Below are 18,825 nucleotides of genomic sequence, written 5' to 3' on the forward strand. Positions count from 1 at the left end.
GAAAAATGAAGGTAAAATGAATTCAAGCACAACCTGCATTTGTACCACATCTTTAAAGACGCTCTACAACAAGAACTCAGTTGTTGTAATTTTACAAATATTGTACAATCTTAAGACCATAATGAGATTATGATTTTATACTCTGCATAATTTGTTGCTGTACATGTCAGGTTGGAATGCGCAATCAGGGTTCTATGTTGTGACTGTCTAATATGTGCAAATATAAATGAGTCATTCAGCAATTATGTTTCAAGCTATATTAATTAGCGTACTTTCAGGAAAGTTTTCATTATTAATCTAAGCAACAGAAAAAGTGATAAACACAGTGACACCTTTGAACATTGTAAACATAGATGATGATGCTATTCCTTCTCTCTCCAGCAGATGTCCCTCTAACAGCATGCTCCACTCAAAAATAGACAGGACGATATCCATTTGTTTTAATAATGTAGATACATTTATATAATATCTTTTTTCTTTACAGTGAAATTTATCTGTCACACACAATAACCAAACAAACAAAAAAAGAGAAAGCACACAATACAGTCAATAAACCAAAACCTTTGAACCTATGATTGTCACTTACTGCGAGTCACAAAAAAAATACACGCCGAATAAATAATCTACAGAACTATGTACAATATGCACAACAAGAATTCCATGGAAGTGCAAATAAAGCTTTGGATCCCTGGACAGGAACGAAGAAAAGCAGATGTGGATTGAGCCAGCTGTCCCCAACATACATGAAGAAAAATTCCTCTGGAAGTAATATTTTACAGGACATTTAGTGCAGATAAGGTCAGCGACTTTGATGGTTTAGACATGTCCAGAGGAGAGACAGGGACTATATTGGAAGAAGGATGCTGAGGATGGAGCTGCCAGGGAACAGGGCTAGAGGTCAACCCAGGAGAGGATACATGGGCGTAGTGAGGGAGGACATGAGAGTGGCTGGTGTTGGGGAGGACGATGCAAAGGACAGGGTGAAGTGGAGAAGGTTGATTCGCTGTGGCGTCCCTTCAGGGGACAAGCCGAAAGTTCAGTAGTAGTAGCATTTATGCTTTGAGATCCTGCATTTAATGACTTGTAATAAAGAGCTGAGCAAAAAAACAAAAAAAACAACAACCTGAAATAATAAAATGAACACGTGACATTATTTACAGTGTATCGCATTCCACAGAACACTGGCGAGGATTTAATGCTCGTCGTCCAGTGATGATCAAGGCAACGACCATGGCACTACAAGTGGCTTAGAGAGAGAGAGAGAGAGAGACAGGCCGAGGAAGCGAGGGATCCCGAAAGGAGGCAACTCACTGCAGAGGAGAAAATACTTCATTGACGCCTGCTGGCTTTCGTTGCCGGTACAAGCTGCGTCACGTAACACTGTACAACTCTGCTACCTTGTCCCGACTCGGCCGACAAGACCAGAAGAAGAATACGACAAGAGCTGGCCAGGAAGCTGCATGTATGTTTGTGTGTGTGCCTCATTCCTGTGGGGTCGGTAACACACACACAAACTCTTATTACAATGCACAAGTCTTCTGTAAAGTCAAAATCCTGAAGTCTCTGTTGGGTTTGGTGGCTACCCAGAGTTCAAATACTCCAGCGCCACTTCATAGCAAAACTTGTACTGGTCCTAGGAGAGAAGAAAGCACAAGAATGTTAGCGAGATGCCCAAAACTGATCGAATTCAGCTCAGTCACGTTGCTTAGGGAGGGGGGGGGGTAACGGGAGTCTGTCCAGGAAGACGCTCGTAGTGTTGAACTTGGTGGTTCATATTATAATAACAGGAATAGTTGAATTTAGCTTGGAGAAAAAGGATTTGCCACAAGCTCTTTTTTTAACTGCAAAGCCGACCAAGCATGGCTTTCCTGTCCCGACACTAGTTTAAAGACATAAATGCACTGACAACCTTCAGCTCCCCTTCCTCTGTTGTGCAGTGAATGTTGCTGAAATGCAAACAAAGCACTGATAAATGCATCAATCTGTTTGCTGACCCTGACATGGAGACGTTTTCATGCTACTTTGTGCAACAAGGGCAGCAGCATCTCTTTCTTTATCAACAAGTCTAGTAATCAGAAGGGAACTAAACTCTAAAAAACGTTTAAAACCTGCATTATTTAAAGAAGACCTGCCAAATATATATTTTTTAATCATCTACTGAAGCTATAATAATCAGCTTCACATATAATAAGCAAATGGTCACGATGTTCTGTAGCTCCTCGCAAGTGCTTGAAAAAGAAATCATTCACCAGAAAATAGCAGAATGCATGTTTAAAAATCTGGGAAATGCACCAATCCCCCCCTGTCTGTCCTTTTATCCGTCTTGTGAGCTCCCCAAATGCTTGTGGTAAAGTGTGGGGTCGTAATAAACTGCCTGATGCTACATTGTCGTCCGTCTCTGGCAGGCGTGCGGCTGCAGTGCTCCTCACCAATAGGTCCACCATGTTGGGCTTGTTGTTCCGCAGGGTTTTGACAGCATGGAAAACGTCCACCGTGCGCTGGTGCTGAAGCATCTCACACACGATGCTGATGGCGCAAAATGTCCCGCTGCGGCCGCCTCCGTTCCTGGAGTCATAGCAAGGACGGAACATGAACGCAGATCAGTTCAAGTCCGCTTCATGTGGGAAGGTTCCCTCATGTTGACACAGTGGTTGTCTTTGGATGCAGTAACATTGATTGGTCAGTAGGTGGCGATGTTTAAAAATCTTTTTTTTAATTTGAGCACTAAATGAATGAAACTCTGCACTGAACGCTGCGGTAACTTACAGGCAGTGAACCACAGTGCGCCCCTCGCCCCCGTCATACTCGTCCTGCCACTTGTCCACCTGTCGAATCAGCTTGAGGAAGGATCGTTTGGACATGGGCGTGTCTCTGTACATGGGCCAGCCCAGGAACTGAAACTGCTGAACCATCCGGTAGCCGTCCTGAGGCTGGAGGGGGAAGGACAATCACAGGCTATCACAGGTTTGGCAAAAAGAAGGGGGGCATTTTCATCACGGCTATGCTAAGACAGACTCTGAATATGGAGCTAGAAGGACAAAAAAAGGGGGCAGGGAGAGTCCCTGGAGAGATGGACGGGCAGATCGACAGTTTGACAGATGAGAGCAGTTACTGCTGGAGACAGCTAGTTAAAATCTAAGATACAGACACTCTAAATCACACTCAGACACATCGATCAATAACACTTGTCAGTGATCATGTGAGATTAGACTGTATTCCTGAGGCTGCTGCAACACGTCAGGATGAGGGGAGATTATTGACATGCAGAGGTAAGGCGCTGAGACAGGCGCCTGCAGGTGATGCAGGTCAGGATCGTTCGCTACGATTACATCTGGCACCTTCGTTCAAAGGGGAATTAAGCCTGCAGTGTTTACATGGGAAATTACAAAACTCGTTTGTCATATTTTTTTTTTGCCTTGTTGCTCTTGAAGGTCAACACATTGCGAAGTTTTGCTATGGATTATTTCTTCCAGTGGACATTGCTGGCCCCAAGGTCAAGAATTATGTAAAGTAATCGTCTTCAACACGGGGGCCATCTGTGGCCCTCCCTGGAAAACAAAATATATCAACACGGCCTCAGGATGAATAAGGAAAAGATGGATTTTTTTTAATGACAATATAACAAGGTTAAATGACGCTTCAGCAGGACGATCATAATCGCACTCGCTCTGTGTGGCACACGAGTAGACACTGCTTCGTATTATTCTACACATGAGCCTCGTAATAGATTCATGTCTATGAGTTACGATCAATACAAAAATAATCTGTGCAGTCACAGATTAACGGGACTCAGATTGCCACAGGGAAGACAAACAAGTTACTGAAGGGACCAAAAAAAATGGCAACAACCGTATTTATGCAAAGTCGGCTATTTTCTTTTTCTAACTAATAGCTGTCCTGTTTGAAGCATGACCCTCCCGTGTTGCCGTACCCGTGCTGCATTGTAGATTCGAAAAATCCTGCTGATGATGTCCTCCTCCAAGTCAGCAGACACAAACTCCACCTGGATCGGTCCGTGACGGTGGACTCCGTTTTCTGGCCAGTACTGTGGGCACAACTAAACAAAATAGGCACAAGCGCACACACACGAGAAAGCAAAGAAAATGAAGATGATTGATTAGTGATTGGAGCTAACTCCTAACTGAAGGCAGTGACATTTGTTCCAACTCCTCACATGCGTGTTGAACACGTTTACATAACTGTGTAATGTTTGAGGACATAAAGTGCAATAATTAAAAGGTGGAGAGAAAGAAGGTGACTTGTTTCAATGTTAAGTGCTTTCTCTTTGGAATGTGATGAATAAGTTCTTCACCACAGAAGACTGAACACAAAGCACTCCGAGTGCTTTCTCCTCATCAACTGACATTTGGCTCGACAAATCAAACTTGTCAAAAGACTTATCTCTAAAAGATTCTTCACTTATTTTCCTGGCTAGGAGAAAAACAAATCCTTTCTCTGAAGGGAAAAAAGATATAATTAAAAGATGTAAGACCTTCATCACAAGATGGTTAATTGATGGTAATTCTTTTATCCTTCTAATTACCAAATATTATTGGCTATGCTAAGCTATCTGTTTTTTCCAGATTTTCCAAGACCCACAGAATATTCTTCACTTTGACTATGCACACACAAAAACATACCAAATGAAAGATCAAATTATCTTCTTTCATCATCAAGGAAAGTGTGTTCCAGCCATTTTCCGTTCCGGAATTATTGGCCGTTGAAGAGAGGCAGATTTGAAAGCCAGGGTTGGCCGTGAATGTTTGGGTTATTAAAAACGTATTTAGACGTGAATGGCACTCCAAGATTTAATAATAATAATTTTTTAATCGTAATTTCTACATCTTTCATGAAAAGAGTTGAAAATATTCATTCAAAATATGTTCTGTCGGGTCAAAAACCTCAGGCTGAGAGCCAATCACTACTTATCATGGAAAATTCCATCCAACATTGACATGAACTTATTAGACCATTTAGAAAGGGTCATAGAAAGTGCCATTGACAGCGCTGCAGTGGGAGAAAGTACAGAGGGATACATATACCTACGCATAAGAACTACTAAATCCTAGTCATTTGAGCGGAGAAAACCCCGCCAGCCTCGCAGCCCTAAATCAGACGGGTGGAAATGTGCACGCTCAGACGGCCAGATTTCAGACCGACATACGTGCCTATGAGCCAAGTAATGAACAAACATGGGGAAAAAGGAGACTACCTGAGAAGAATGCAAAGTCAACAGGTGCAAAAACAATAATGCTGATGGAGGAGACAGTAAAACCTCCTCCTCCCTCGTCTCCATCGTCTCCTGCTCCCCTTCCTTTCAACCTGCGCTGCTGCCTGAGCTGCCTGGCTGACTGACTGGCTACAGTGAGAATATTGAATGAAAGGCCTTTTCCATCCAGCCAGTTAGTCAGCCACCGAGGGATGGGGAATTTGGATGGGGGGGGGAGCCTGGCTTCAGGCTTTGATCCCCGGGTGTTATGACAGAGCCTCGGGCTGAGGAATCTGGAGAGTCTCTTCCACAGGCCTGTTTCTTCGAGTCCTCTTCCACTCTGCAGTACCTGTCTGATTTCAAACACGTCCTGTATATACCTATATATGTTTTCCAGCACAAATACATCCCTGGGCTTGCGCCGTGAAATCGTAGAAAAGAAAAGCAATATCTCCTAGAATCCAGTTCCCACCGTCTTCTTTTTGCTTAACCATTACATGCAGATGTCTGATGATGGGAACCGCTTCATCTGCTTGTGCACACGTTTCTTGTAATAGCTCCAGAGGACTAGCTTGTGCTTTATCATATTTCTGCTGTATTCATATACGCACACGTCAGGCGAGCTCTACCTGGGCTGGATCGACGTCGTTGAGCATTACGATGGATGTGCAGTGGTAGTCCAACACCAGTCTCCAGAAATCCTTCACTGTGTTTGGCAATGGGTGCTGGGTCACAATGAATGCGGAGGGCTGCTTGTAACTCTGGATGAGAGACAAAAGGATTACAATGAAAAGGAAAATGGACATTTCATCAATGCATGCCATCAGAGAGAGAGCAACAAGTGTGTTGAAATGACCTCCAACCTTCGACTGGCCTCAGAGAGGCGTTTTCTAATGGGCGTTTCCTGTCCAGAGACATTATATGGGAACACTGCGCTTTTAATGTGGTTCCTGGCTCCCAACAAGAGCCCAGCGGAGACTAAAAGGATCCAGTGCCTGAAAGGGCGCCGGATGAATCCAGGTCAGAGCCAAGAAGTCCATCCCTGGACATGAGCGCTTGTCAAGGTGCCCTTTGTTAGGTTTGACCTGTATACATTTAAATGGCTATACGTTGCATTTTGTGTTATCCTTCATTGCATTTTAGTAATGGTGATAGAGAATATAGCTGATCATTTAGTCAAGTCCCAAATATCCCTACGAGGGACGTTACAAAGCGGTCGTGAGCAGATGAAACAAATGAAAGTCACATTGTAACAACTTACAGCCTCGACCTTCTCGTAGAGGTCATTAAAACCCTCCAAAAGGTATTTAATGGAAGGTCAAGAGTCAAAGCTTTGATCTCAATCCAGCTGTCGATAGTCATATATTTTAGTATAGAAAATGTAAAAGTTAAATGATCTATTACCAGAAATCCAATGTAGAACGGGCTAAAATACCAGCGTCACCTCTGCCACGGTAACAGACAATGATGTTTTTCTGATTAACTGACAAAGGGAAAATACCTGCAGTGACATCAGTGATTACCAATTTCAATCAAAAACTTCTTGTGGTTTCAAATCAAACAGTGTGGAGCAGCTGCAATTACCTCCTTCGCGGCTGACTGTCAATTTATCACTTTATAATTGCAGGGATTCAAGTATGAACAATTCTGCCAGTGCTGCAATGGCAATTAAATCCATACAAGGAGACGTATTATTGCCCGTGTTTGACTCTTACATCCATGAGTGCTGCGTTGATGTAATTGGAACTCTCGCCATCGATGGTGATCAGAAAGGGGAGGCAGCGGTCTGGAGGGAGGACGTCCATGCAGCGGTTCTTCTCGTGGTTTCTAGGCAGCAGGGCGATGCTGCAGTCTTCCACCCGCAGAGTGGGAGTCACCATGTTCAGGGTCTGTCACGGTCGAAGCACAATGACAGCCTGTCACACTGATGCAGGAAGGAGTCTGGAGTGTGAGAGTATTTCTACCAATATGTTAGACGCAGTTCGTTAACTCATTCAATGGCATTAACGTCTAAAGACGTTTAAAAAAAATAAAACAAATCACCCAAACATTCACTGCCAACCCTGACATTGAAATCTGCCTCTTTTCAATGGCCAATAACTCCGGAACGGAAAATGGTAGGAACACACTTTCTTTTCCAGATGAAAGAAGATAATTAGATCTTTCATGTAGTCGTTTCATAGTAAAGAATATTCTGTGGGGCTTAGAAAATCGGGCAAAATGAGCAAAAACTGGGGCACTCAGCATATAGCTGAGCTGAAAATGGCTGGCACTCAATGAGTTAAAAGCTCTCACTGCGTTCACCAGCGGTGAAATATAAAGGAGTGATGCATCCTATATTCCTCTGGTTAGGGATTGCATTTACAGATTAAAGCAGTGGCATGAGCTGCCAATTGGCACAGAGGGGGGCTGCAGCCTTCATCAAGATTTTGTTCCCTGTTGTTTTGAACTTCCTCATCCTTTATTTGCCTTATTGTGGGAACATCCTCTCACCCTGAACTCCTCTTTAATGGGGCTGGAGTTGGTCTGCGGGTCCAGGCGGTTCATGTCGTAGTACACGGAGCGCAGCTGACTGGCGGGGATCGTGGTGTCCCCGCAGAGACACGCCTCCAAAATGGCATCGTGGATGAAGACGTACTGCTCCTGCAAAAAACAGCATCCTCATTGCGAATCTGAAAGACTTCTGTGAATCTTGACAAAACATGATGCTGCTTTTGTTTTAGCAACAGAATGCATTTGTGGACCTGAAGAACTTACCGGGCCTTTCCCGGAGTTTAGGACAATTATTCTTTACCCCAAGGTGGTTTCTGGGACTAAAATGTCTCGTCGCATGTCCAAAGGTTACATCACGTGTCTTTTTTGCCTTCATTCTCTCATAAAACTGACATTTTACAAACCTTTAATTATTTGGAAGCATGAAAGAAGGCATCGTCTTAAATTCAACGACCTTCCATGAGCTTTTAATGACGTCATCATCATCATCAGCATCATCATGGTTAATTTCTTCAGAACAACCCCCCCCCCCACCCCCCCGCTGCTCTCTGAAGAGCAAAACTGAAAAATCGCAGCACATTTCCCCCCCCCTCCTCACGTCAGTCAGTCAAGCAGTTGTCATGGTGACACAGCTTGTGGCTTGATGCAAATCTTTTTTGAAGTGACATTTTCAGCTGACACTCGCCTGTCACTTCATACCAGAATGGGGTCACTGATTCACCGATTCACCGACGCGTGTCCGTTTGTACGTCTTGTTCAGAAGGTGAACTGTTGACCTGAGAGTTTGGGGGGGGGGGGGTCGCCAGCAAACCACAATCCACAGATTTGAACTTCTAAAATATAAATAACAACATTGCTCTTCCTTTTCCGCACAGACGGATTAAACCACGTGAGCGTCTGGCCAACGAGCCTGAACACCTGCAAGGCAAAATACGCACGTGCACATTCTGAAGGTCACTGAACGTGAGGAGGAATGACTCAGGGTGAACAACATTTGGTCCCCAGTTACTCAAATCCCAATTCGGACGTCACCGGTGAAACATTCTCCCATTAAGTCCAATGGCGCTTGTGATTCAAAGCGAATTACAGTGAAATGATGCATTCAACGAGGCCATGGACACGTCCAGATGGCCGATGTTCAGCGAAATGCAAAGTCCTCCAGCATCCCGGACTGGCATAAAGCTGGAGGATGAGCTAGAGATCCCCCCCCCCCAGCCATCAATATGAGCTAAATGCTCTCAGTTACAAGCCTCTAAAGCCTTTTATTATCACATATTGGCAAGCACTCGTGTTTTGTGCCCAGCATTCGGGAAGACAGCTGGGAGTGGTCTTCCATGATTATTTCTTTTGCAAGAGATGATCCTAAAAAATGCAAAGCTCCAGCTGTAAATACATTCGCTGTGAATATAAACACCATTTATCTGATATTTCGAGCAATTTTGAAAAGCTCTTCTCCTACTGAAAGTGGCCAGCTATAACGCTTTAAGTGTATTATCACTTTTACAATTGGATTGGCACTCCAGAAAAGAAAAATAAAATAAATGATGTAGTATTCTAGAAGATAACGTGGATCATTAGTTACTGGTCGAGTTGTTCAAATCGCTCATAGCGGCTCTTTCTCCCTGCAGAGTAATCGACCTAATACATTTCAGGTAATTATTTATTTCCCCACTGCTTCTTTCTTTGCTATCAATTGTGAGCACTTGCGCCGAAGCGCTCGGGAAGTCGGGGCTTATGCTAAGAATTACTCTACAAATAATAGCTAATCCATATTCGACGGCAACAGCCCGTCGAGCTGCATCTTTCCTCGCTTCCTTTTAGCAACGGGTCTGTGGGGATGGGCTGCTGTGGGAACTGATTAATCGTACCTCAGTCTGGACCATGTTGACCCTCCGTGAGCGCAGCTCCCTCACACAGTTGTAAATGTCCACCACGCCCTCTCTCTCCGCCATGTCCAGCATGATGTCAATGACGATGAAGCAGCCCGTCCGTCCTGCGCCGGCGCTGCAGGGAGACACACGGACCGGATGCTTTAATATGACTATAATAGTTCTGTTCTGAGGGTGATTTGTTTGATTGTGATAAGTCGCTTCAATTGTTTTGACTCGAGGGCCATATTTTAAACAGTCGCTTCACAAGTATATTTATATCCTAACCTCTACTGGTGTCACGACTGATTTGAAATGCATTCTACTCCTGCAGACATGCCTTATAATGAAGATTAATAAATTACTTTCTGCAACCCACTGAGCCGCTGCCGCCCAACGGAGGCTGGGCAGACAGTCCAGAAACAAACAATCGTGTGTCTGTGCTAAGTTCGGGTTGACACCGACCTGCAGTGAGCCACCATGGGTCCGGCGTTGGTCAGTGTCTTGGATTTGACTCTCCTTATAAAGCCTAGCAGACCGGTGGCGTGATACGGCACGCCGTGGTCCGGCCAGCCCGTGAAGTGAAACTGTCGTATCTCCCGGATCTCGTGAGCCCCTCGCTGAGGAACAGAGCCATCACGTTAAACACACAAAGCAGAGGAGGTGCAGCAGAAGATGACAGGGAGGAGGGCGAGGAGGGCGAGGAGGCGGATGATGCAGGGCAAGGATGGGGTAAAAGGCCCTTCTAGAGCAAACATAGAGCCTGATTGAATACAAACACACACTTCATGGACAAAGCATCAGACGGGTCGAGCAAACTTCCCAGAACCTAAAGGCAAACAGGATGTCCAAGTCCTTCTGTGTCGCGTTTCTTTGCTGACTGTAACGCGACTCAGGGCTGCATCTACAATCGCCCTGTTTTACTGGCGGACTCCTTCCCCCTCTGTTCGGAATGCAATGTGTCAAATATGATGGGATTCATTTGAATAAATTTCTTCTTCTTCTAACTTTAATACACCCACACTTAACGTGAAACAGCTGAAACACAGTGGTAAGTGTGGGTTTCAATTAGGGACATCCCGATCCGATCTCGTTTGTGATCACGAGCTTGCAGACTCGATATATATGGATCGCTCCTTTCATTACTTTTGATCAGATCTGGAGTTACGCGGTGGCGGTGTCACAGAGTGAGCTCTCTCTACTCCAGACAGAGACGGCATGACATCGCTTCCCGTGACACTATTGGTTGAATGCCGTCAAGCGGGTCAAAACAGGGAAGCAGCTTGAAGCGAGTTTGTCTGCGTTTTGGAAGTATTTTGAAGTGGATGACAAAAACCTAGCGATTGGGCTGCTGTTAATTTTATTTCAAATATTGGTATTTAATATTTCCTGTTGCATTAGTCCAAGTTCAAAGTAAAAAAAACTATTTTATTTATTGCTACAATGTTCAACAAAAGTGCTCTGTTTCAGAGTTAAATGTTGAAATAAGATGAATAGAATAGAAAATAAGGGACATCCTGGATCCGTTTCGTCACTCTCCTTTATTTTTTTTATGTATTAAAGAAGTATCGGATCGGGATTCTGGACTCGGTATCGGTTCAAAATCAAATGACTCGGACTTGGGAACAAAAAAACGTGATCGGGACATCCCTAGTTTCAATGTTACAATGGAAAAAACTGTTAACTAGATAACATCTTGGACAGTTTTGGACCGAACATTCTCTCTCCAAATGTTTCAAATATGGTGGCCTGGTCGGAGGTCACACATCTCGGGGTGTGATGTCATGGTTAGCGCTCTCGGGTCATTTCTGGGCCACTGACCAATGAAACACGTGTTGAGGGTGCGAGTGAAGTGCATTAGATTAATCTTTGAGTTACTATCTGTGTAGTTTTAAGTTATTACAACACCTTCAATGTTATTTTGGGATCATGCAAATCTCTTCCTTAGGAAATCTGAACGTCTATATGCTGCTTGAGTCTCTGATCTGTGTGGTGGGGGGATGGGAGCTGCACCCATTAGTGCCTACCAACAATTAAACTGCTATTCAGTCCCTACAAACGAGCGTTGCTTCATCGCTTCGTGCGTTAGAGATTGAAACACGTACCTTCTCCACAGCGAAGGTCCTGATGACGTACTCTGAGAGCAGCTCGGTCTCTATCAGCGTCACCTTGACGTCTCTGTAGATCTCTGTGTCATCAGGCCAGTACTTACAACACTTCACCTGCGAGCGACAGAAGCTTTTTCATAATGCGACGCATTTACATTTGCACATGCACGCAGCTCTTAATTTCCCCGCTCATACTCATAAAACCCAAATGCCTGCAAATTTCCAGGTCATTATTTTTTTACAATTCTGTCACATAACATTAACTCACATTTGCAGCCTGATGATTCAGGATCTAAGTCATTTCTATGAAGCCAAAATGAGATTCACTCTGTGTTACTTTGGACCCCACATCAAGGACCCGATTTTGTAAATGGGAATCTTATGTATTGACGGTGAAGTCATTGTCACATTATTGCTTTTTCATTCGCACATTGAGAATGTCAAAATGAGTCTTAAGGTGGACCACGCAGACTCCTGTGTCGGCACAGCATACCCAGCGAGGGGCTGTGAGATCCGTCCACCTTAAATGTTTGACTACCAGTGCGGAGAAATAAGACAAAGCATTAAAAAAAAAGAAATTGTGTACTATAAATGGGTGCAGGAGATTTAATGACAATGGAGTAATGATATGAAATAATAAACCCTTAGCTGTTTAAAACAGATTTCCCTGCAGAAATCTAAAACACCACACTGGAAATATTACTTGTATTAGGTATCATAAGAGAGCAAAATTACCCCCCCAACCTCCTTCTTTTCCCTAGTTCAATTACGCTGTTTACACTGAGAGAGTGAGGCTGGCAAGGCTGCTAATAGTGATGGAGATCGTGGAGGTATATCAGTGAATGATAATTTTTTTGACGAGGGATAAATGCGACGTCACCCACAACTTGATTCAATTTTCATTTCAGGAGTCTGCGTTTGCTGATTAGAAATGAAATGAGATTTGAGTTTGTGGAGTGACGCAGACAGAGAGGGACCTGAGAGTCCCCGTCTCTGACACCCCTGATGACTAATCCCTGATGACAAGCACAAATCCGACGTCCGCTTCCAGCCAGATTGAATTAGGCAAAAGCTATTACCTTATTAGATTGCTCTGAATCAGGCACTTGGTTTGGGGGGGGGGGGGGGGGATTAGCCTTTGGGCTAAATTACGCCTTCGTACACACAGATGTTCTTTCCTGCGACTGTGTGTACACAGTATTCAATCTCATTCACTCCTATGGATTAGGTGTATGGAAAAGAAGCCCGCTGAGCATCGCGCCGTCACACACACATCAGCGCCGCCACCTTCCAAACCAAATCTGCCATACATCAAAGCGCCAAGCTCCACCCATCTGTGTAAAACCAGCAGGGCAGAAGCCGTGCGCCTGCATGTTTGTGCGCGCCAGGATTTCCCAGAGTTCATCAGTAAGTGTGCCAAGCAGATGGCCCACTGCGATACAGAGGGATGATTTTACGGGGCTCTCAGTGGAACCACCGCCACTGTGACCAACTGTGACTGCCGCCCGTCATTGGACAAGGATCGTGTAACAGACGGTTTTGGGGGGGCGGGCTGGGCCCACGGAGGACGGCACGGCAGCAGAGCAGGTGTGGGGCGGGGTGGGCGGCACTCGGCTGCTGTACTGGAACGTCTAATGAGGTACCTAGAGATGAGCCGTGAAACATTAGCAGCTCTGCTACATTTAAGACCCACCAAAAATGCACATCAGCGGAATCAAGGTGCGGCCGCGTTTCAGGGGCTTTCAGCGAAAATGTGTTTAAAACTCAGTAAAAGAATTACGCTGCAACATAAAACCTTCATTTTCTCTTGATTCTAGCCGAACCAGGAGGAACTCCGGCACGAGTTAAGTGGAACAAATTAGAGCTCAGAGGCGAACAAAGGCTGTGACGGCTCGGTTTGAGCATTACGAAACATCCTCAAGGGTCAATGCCAGCGCTTGTTGTCCAGGGAGGACAACATGAGGAGTGTTTGTACTCAGAGGAACCCAGTGGCTATAATCTTCTGCTATAGAGCCATTCAGATGAAACCGTATTAGTTGCCTGGATGCCTCTCTGGTAATGAAGGCCATCAATCAGTTTCTTCTCACTTCTGATCAGAGAGATGGAAAAAGTGCTGGCGGCACACGAGACCCATGCGTCACTAATCACACACACACACATCTGAAACATCTGGGCCCTGATGTTCACAGACACACACACGCATAAAAGATTGACTGGGGGGGCAAGGTAAGCTTATTTAAGAGCTGTGGTTCGGGTGAGATTGTAATTAATACCCACCCTGCCCACTTCCACCAGGTTGGTCACCATGACGATAGCGGCCGTGTTCTCCTGCCAGACCATCCGCCAGAAGTCGAAGACCGTTTCCTGCATGGGGCCTGAGAGGGTGCGAGAAGGAAAGGCAATTTGAGAGAGAAATCCTCTTTCGAAAAATTTATTCCAAAATCTATAAAATAGATTTTTCAAACTCGCCTTTTTTTGAAACTGTTAGTGTGGCGGAACCGGAGGCAGAACACAAAACACAAATCAACAAGAAATGCTTTCTTCTCTATTTATTTGTTCTGTTTCTTCAGAAAAGCATTTTGGATATATATTTTTATTCAATCCACACCTATACGTGAATCTACTACTACTAATGTACTTTCGGCTTGTCCCGTGAGGGGTCGCCACATCAAATCAATGCTCTCCACTTCACCCTGTCCTTTGCATCGTCCTCCCCAACAGCAGCCACTCTCATGTCCTCCCTCACTACGTCCATGTCTCTTCTCCTGGGTCGTCCTCTAGCCCGGTTCCCTGGCAGTTCCATCCTCAGCATCCTTCTACCGATATAGTCACATTTCTTGATTTTTCTGAGCCTACAAAGCTTCTGTCGTCGCCTTCAGAGGCAGCGGATTTGGTGCTATTTACAGTCCCAACAAGAATCGTGTGTTCACTCCTCTGATTGATTCATTCATTGTACATCCACAAATGATCAGACAGAGCCAACTCACTGGCAATGGGCCTGGATACAGATGAAAACAATTGAGTCTAAATAAATCACATATTTAAAGGTGAATGCTAAAGCCTCTGTGTGTGTGTGTGTGTGTGTGTGTCCACGGTTGTGAGGTACAGCTCAAAGTAATTACTGCTGCACCAACCTTTCCGCTGCACCAGACCAAAACGGCAAAATAAATGTGCGGACCGCAACTGAGCAGTTCTAATATTTAAAACTTCACTGAGCATTAATTGTGGATTGATAGGAATTTAATTATCATTCAGGTTAATTAAGAAATGTTAATATTAGCTTTAATCAAGCACCAAGTGGAATCTTTTTTTTTTTTTTTTACTTCTGACAAATTAATTACGGTGGTCAAATCGCTGCAGTTGTGCAAAGTCTTCCGCTTTGGCCCACGTTATCTGGAGGAATGATAAATTGTCACACACGGGGACAAAGTGGCACAAAACATGGCAGACACAACAAGTGTGTTTTTCCTCCTCGCCGTTCAGCTGGAGCTGTCGGTTGGAGATCCAGGTGATTCCCCTTCTCACAAGAAAGTAATTTCAGAGCATTTATTTCTCCTGCCAGTAGAAAACAAGGAGAGTGAGGCTCAGGCCAACACGCAACAAATTGAAATCGACCCACCGTTGGTGCATCTGAGGCGTTTTGGTGTCGGAGAAGCTGCTAGACATCAGTTGCAATGTGCAGCAGCCCCGTTGACCATATTTAGCATATTTAGCATCCAAATGTCCCTAGAGGTTTCAACAGTCAGCTCCACTCAGCCGTTATCTATCATTCGTTTCATTGATCCTCACACCGTACCAAAGCACAGCCTCATGTTGCAGAGTGTAACTTTGACCAACTAATCGAAAGTAAGACTTTTATTGATTCATTTTCTGGAACTGCTTTTGTGTCGCATCCTCCAAATGTTGGATTTTGCTGAAGAAAAATTACAAAATGAATCAATATCTGCACACCTTGTTACTATTATCTGCTCATGGGCCTCTTAAATAACAGGTTGCAGAAAGTAATTGTTGCATTCAAAAAGAAAAGTTTATCTTCTGCCTACTTTATTTGCACATTCACATTGCACTTCTAGCTTCCATTTGTATTCCCAAACTTCCTCTGCCTTCAGTGAGATCGTCTGTCTCGATACAAACAGTAGGACCTAAATTTCTTCCAGTCTTTCCAATAGCTACCCAACATGGAAGAACCGCCCACTCTGCTGCCTCCTACACTTGTCCCTGAGGGAGGAGAGACACCGCTGAGACGTTTGGGAGAGAGAGAGAATGAGAGGCTGGACAGCTGGTGAGTAGGACTTCAGTTACACAAGAACACTTTGCATTATATGGTAAATCATCCAATTGGAGCCTCCTGCCAAGCCTCAGCTCGCCAAGTTATCTGTCCGTATGCGTGGAGAGAAGGAGAATAGGTGAGTAGGACATCCTGGAAAAGTGCAAAGCCTAACAACAGACATGAAGAAGAGGCACTTCAGGCAGCGTTTAGCACAGCTGATGATCAGAAGGAAGTGGGATTTTTCCAAGACTCATGGTTTTCTTGCCACTGAAAATGAGCTGATTTCATATTCATTATTTGACTACAGCCGAGTTTTTATTGTCATTGTTACACACTTTCTTTCACAGCAAATAATGAAATTCAATTCAGCAAGCAATAAGTGACTTTTCTGCGATGCCATGACGACGATAGAAGGTGAAGGGAAAGACGGAGAGGAGGAGTGAAAGCGTAAACGGTGCAATGCAACCTCCGTTTTGTGGAGTAAGCAAAGATAGAATAAATGTAAAATTGCAGATACTACTACTACTACTACTACTGTACTTTCAGCCTGTCGCCACAGCAAATCAATTTTCTCCACTTCACCCTGTTCTTTGCATCGTCCTCCCCAACACCAGCCACTCTCATGTCCTCCCTCACTACGTCCATGTATCTTCTCCTGGGTTGACCTCTAGCCCTGTTCCCTGGCAGCTCCATCCTCAGCATCCTTCTACCGATATAGTCCCTGTCTCTCCTCTGGACATGTCCAAACCATCAAAGTCTGTCCTCTCTGACCTTGTCTCCAAAACATCTAATCTTCAATGTCCCTCTTATTGTCTCATTTCTAATCCTGTCCAACCTGGTCACTCCCAAGGAGAACCTCAGCATCTTCATCTTCGACTCCAAATATAAAGTTACAGTAATTTTCCTTAAATGACAGCAGTTTTAGTAACAGATCGCTCTGCAACATGGTGTTCTGTCAGCGACAATTATCCTTCTATTTCTATTTATGTGTCGTTTAGGCAAAAAAGATGCAACATGTGGTCGTCCTGAACTTCAGATGCCACAAGTGGTACACATGGCAAAAGTCAGAGTAGGCAATAAAATATCACGGAATTAAAAGAGTATTCCAAAATATCAAAAACCAAATGATAGATTCTAAAAAAAGCTAATGGAATGTTGACATTCTTTTATCAAAGAAATAAAATCAATCTTGAAATAAGCCTTTCAAAAAATATTTAAAAACAACAACAACAACAACACAAACTCATATTAAAGATAGAAAATAGAAATCCTTTTATTGTCATTGTACGTTGTGCAACGAGATTAAAAGATGCACCTGAATAAATCTAAAACAAAATATCGTGAAGAAGAGCCTTGCTGGTGACTTACGCCCTTCGTGGTTTTAGCCACAGGTTCGGAGTGACATTGATTTTAGCGCTCACTCGAGGAGCATCTGTAAGATGACAGCAGTGTTTGCAGCAGATATGCTTGGGGCCAAGTTGGAGAAGTTAGGAAGAGGCGCTTGACAACAGTGAAGAACAGCGGTAGAAGCTTCAGAGAGCGCGAAGGCTGCTGCAGCAGACGCTGTGCTCTGGGACTCGCTGTGTTCCTCCTCTGAAGCGCAGCGTGTGACAGCTGCAGAAACCCCCCAGCCGGGCACGCCGCAAAACTGCTGATCAACGTGCACACATATGCACTTGCCGGCAAACACGCAGGCCATGTTCCCCTCTCGCCCATTAATATTACATGCAGCAGACTTTGGCATAATGTGCTCTCACTTATCATTGATTTGCTCCCTCTATCTTTTTATCCCCCCCGGGTGGGTTTTGAGATGTTAACCTGTAAATAATACAACTTTCGCGCTCCGGGTGACATTTGCCACATGACGGAGGGGAGAGGAGAGCAGGGATGACTGGAGGGGGGATAGGCTTGATGAAATTGAACCTTTTCCTCTGTCATGAATATTCTCCACATCACCCGGAGGTTGCTGGGACTTATCTGGGCTGTCCGTATCCCCCAGCTTCCACTCCTCCACTGGGAGGATGTGGTGTTTAAGCAATCTGCAGGACATAGAAATGGACAGAGGCAATGCAGCTAACTGGACTGGTTCAGCCGCACGCATGCGTTCAATCTGCTAAGTAGGTGAGCTGCAGTTAGGAATTACCGAGAGGCAGCCCTGGATGAGAGAACGACCTACATAACGAGGAGTGCAGCTCAGGTGATGAGGCTTTCATGGAGTGGCAGCTGTTCTACCTGTCGATGTCACCTTGACAGAGCAAAGAGACTCATCAATGATCCCAAAACTAATGAGTGTCATTGTAGTTTGATCATATAAGAGAACCAGGACAAAGTTATCCCACACGTCTGCCATATTAAGAACACCCCCCCCCCACAAACCAATTTATGGAAGGATTTCTTTTTAGCTTATCCAGCAGTATTGGGGGGGATCATCATTTTTCCGAGCTCCCGCTGGTCCCAGCGGACCTGAGTGAAAGTGTCACTCACTGGAAACTTTACTGGGGGAGAGAGAAGAAACTACTTCCTCATTTTCAGCAACTGTGCCGATGCCCAGGCGCTCGTTTCACGTGCTACGGTATGCACTTTGTCTGACGGTGAGAGACGGGTCTGCGTCTGGCTCCCCTATCATCTCCAACTGCTCTCTGCCTTAGTGTCAGCAGACTGAGCCTCCCTTCCTGTCAGTCTGCCGGAGCTGATGATGAATTATAAAACGGCCCGCTCTCCGGAAGAATACAGATGTTTCCACTTCCACACACACCTTCCTTCCTCCTACATAGTGGATGGCTCTACAGAATGGAAATCCTTATCATGCCGGCGATGGAAAATGAGGACTTGTTATGTGAGCGCGATGAGAAACCAGGCACTAATTAACTGGAAATG

At 44.7% G+C, this 18,825-nt stretch overlaps 1 protein-coding gene across 1 annotated transcript in view; it reads right to left on the reverse strand.

Moving 5' to 3' along the window:
* Positions 1 to 1,579: 1,579 nt before the first annotated feature.
* Positions 1,580 to 18,825, reverse strand: part of LOC137904537 (receptor-type tyrosine-protein phosphatase mu-like) — a 139,814-nt gene continuing 122,568 nt past the window's right edge. Inside the window, exons 24-34 of the mRNA XM_068748730.1 lie at positions 13,956 to 14,053; positions 11,676 to 11,792; positions 10,036 to 10,190; positions 9,571 to 9,706; positions 7,703 to 7,852; positions 6,925 to 7,098; positions 5,839 to 5,970; positions 3,932 to 4,045; positions 2,767 to 2,930; positions 2,430 to 2,565; positions 1,580 to 1,633 (exon numbers count right to left, since the gene is read on the reverse strand). Coding sequence (XP_068604831.1) covers positions 1,580 to 1,633; positions 2,430 to 2,565; positions 2,767 to 2,930; positions 3,932 to 4,045; positions 5,839 to 5,970; positions 6,925 to 7,098; positions 7,703 to 7,852; positions 9,571 to 9,706; positions 10,036 to 10,190; positions 11,676 to 11,792; positions 13,956 to 14,053 — 1,430 coding nt within the window. The remainder of the gene's footprint in view (positions 1,634 to 2,429; positions 2,566 to 2,766; positions 2,931 to 3,931; positions 4,046 to 5,838; positions 5,971 to 6,924; positions 7,099 to 7,702; positions 7,853 to 9,570; positions 9,707 to 10,035; positions 10,191 to 11,675; positions 11,793 to 13,955; positions 14,054 to 18,825) is intronic.

This window comes from Brachionichthys hirsutus, chromosome 15 (genome assembly GCF_040956055.1).
Source record: "Brachionichthys hirsutus isolate HB-005 chromosome 15, CSIRO-AGI_Bhir_v1, whole genome shotgun sequence".
Lineage (NCBI taxonomy): Eukaryota > Metazoa > Chordata > Actinopteri > Lophiiformes > Brachionichthyidae > Brachionichthys > Brachionichthys hirsutus.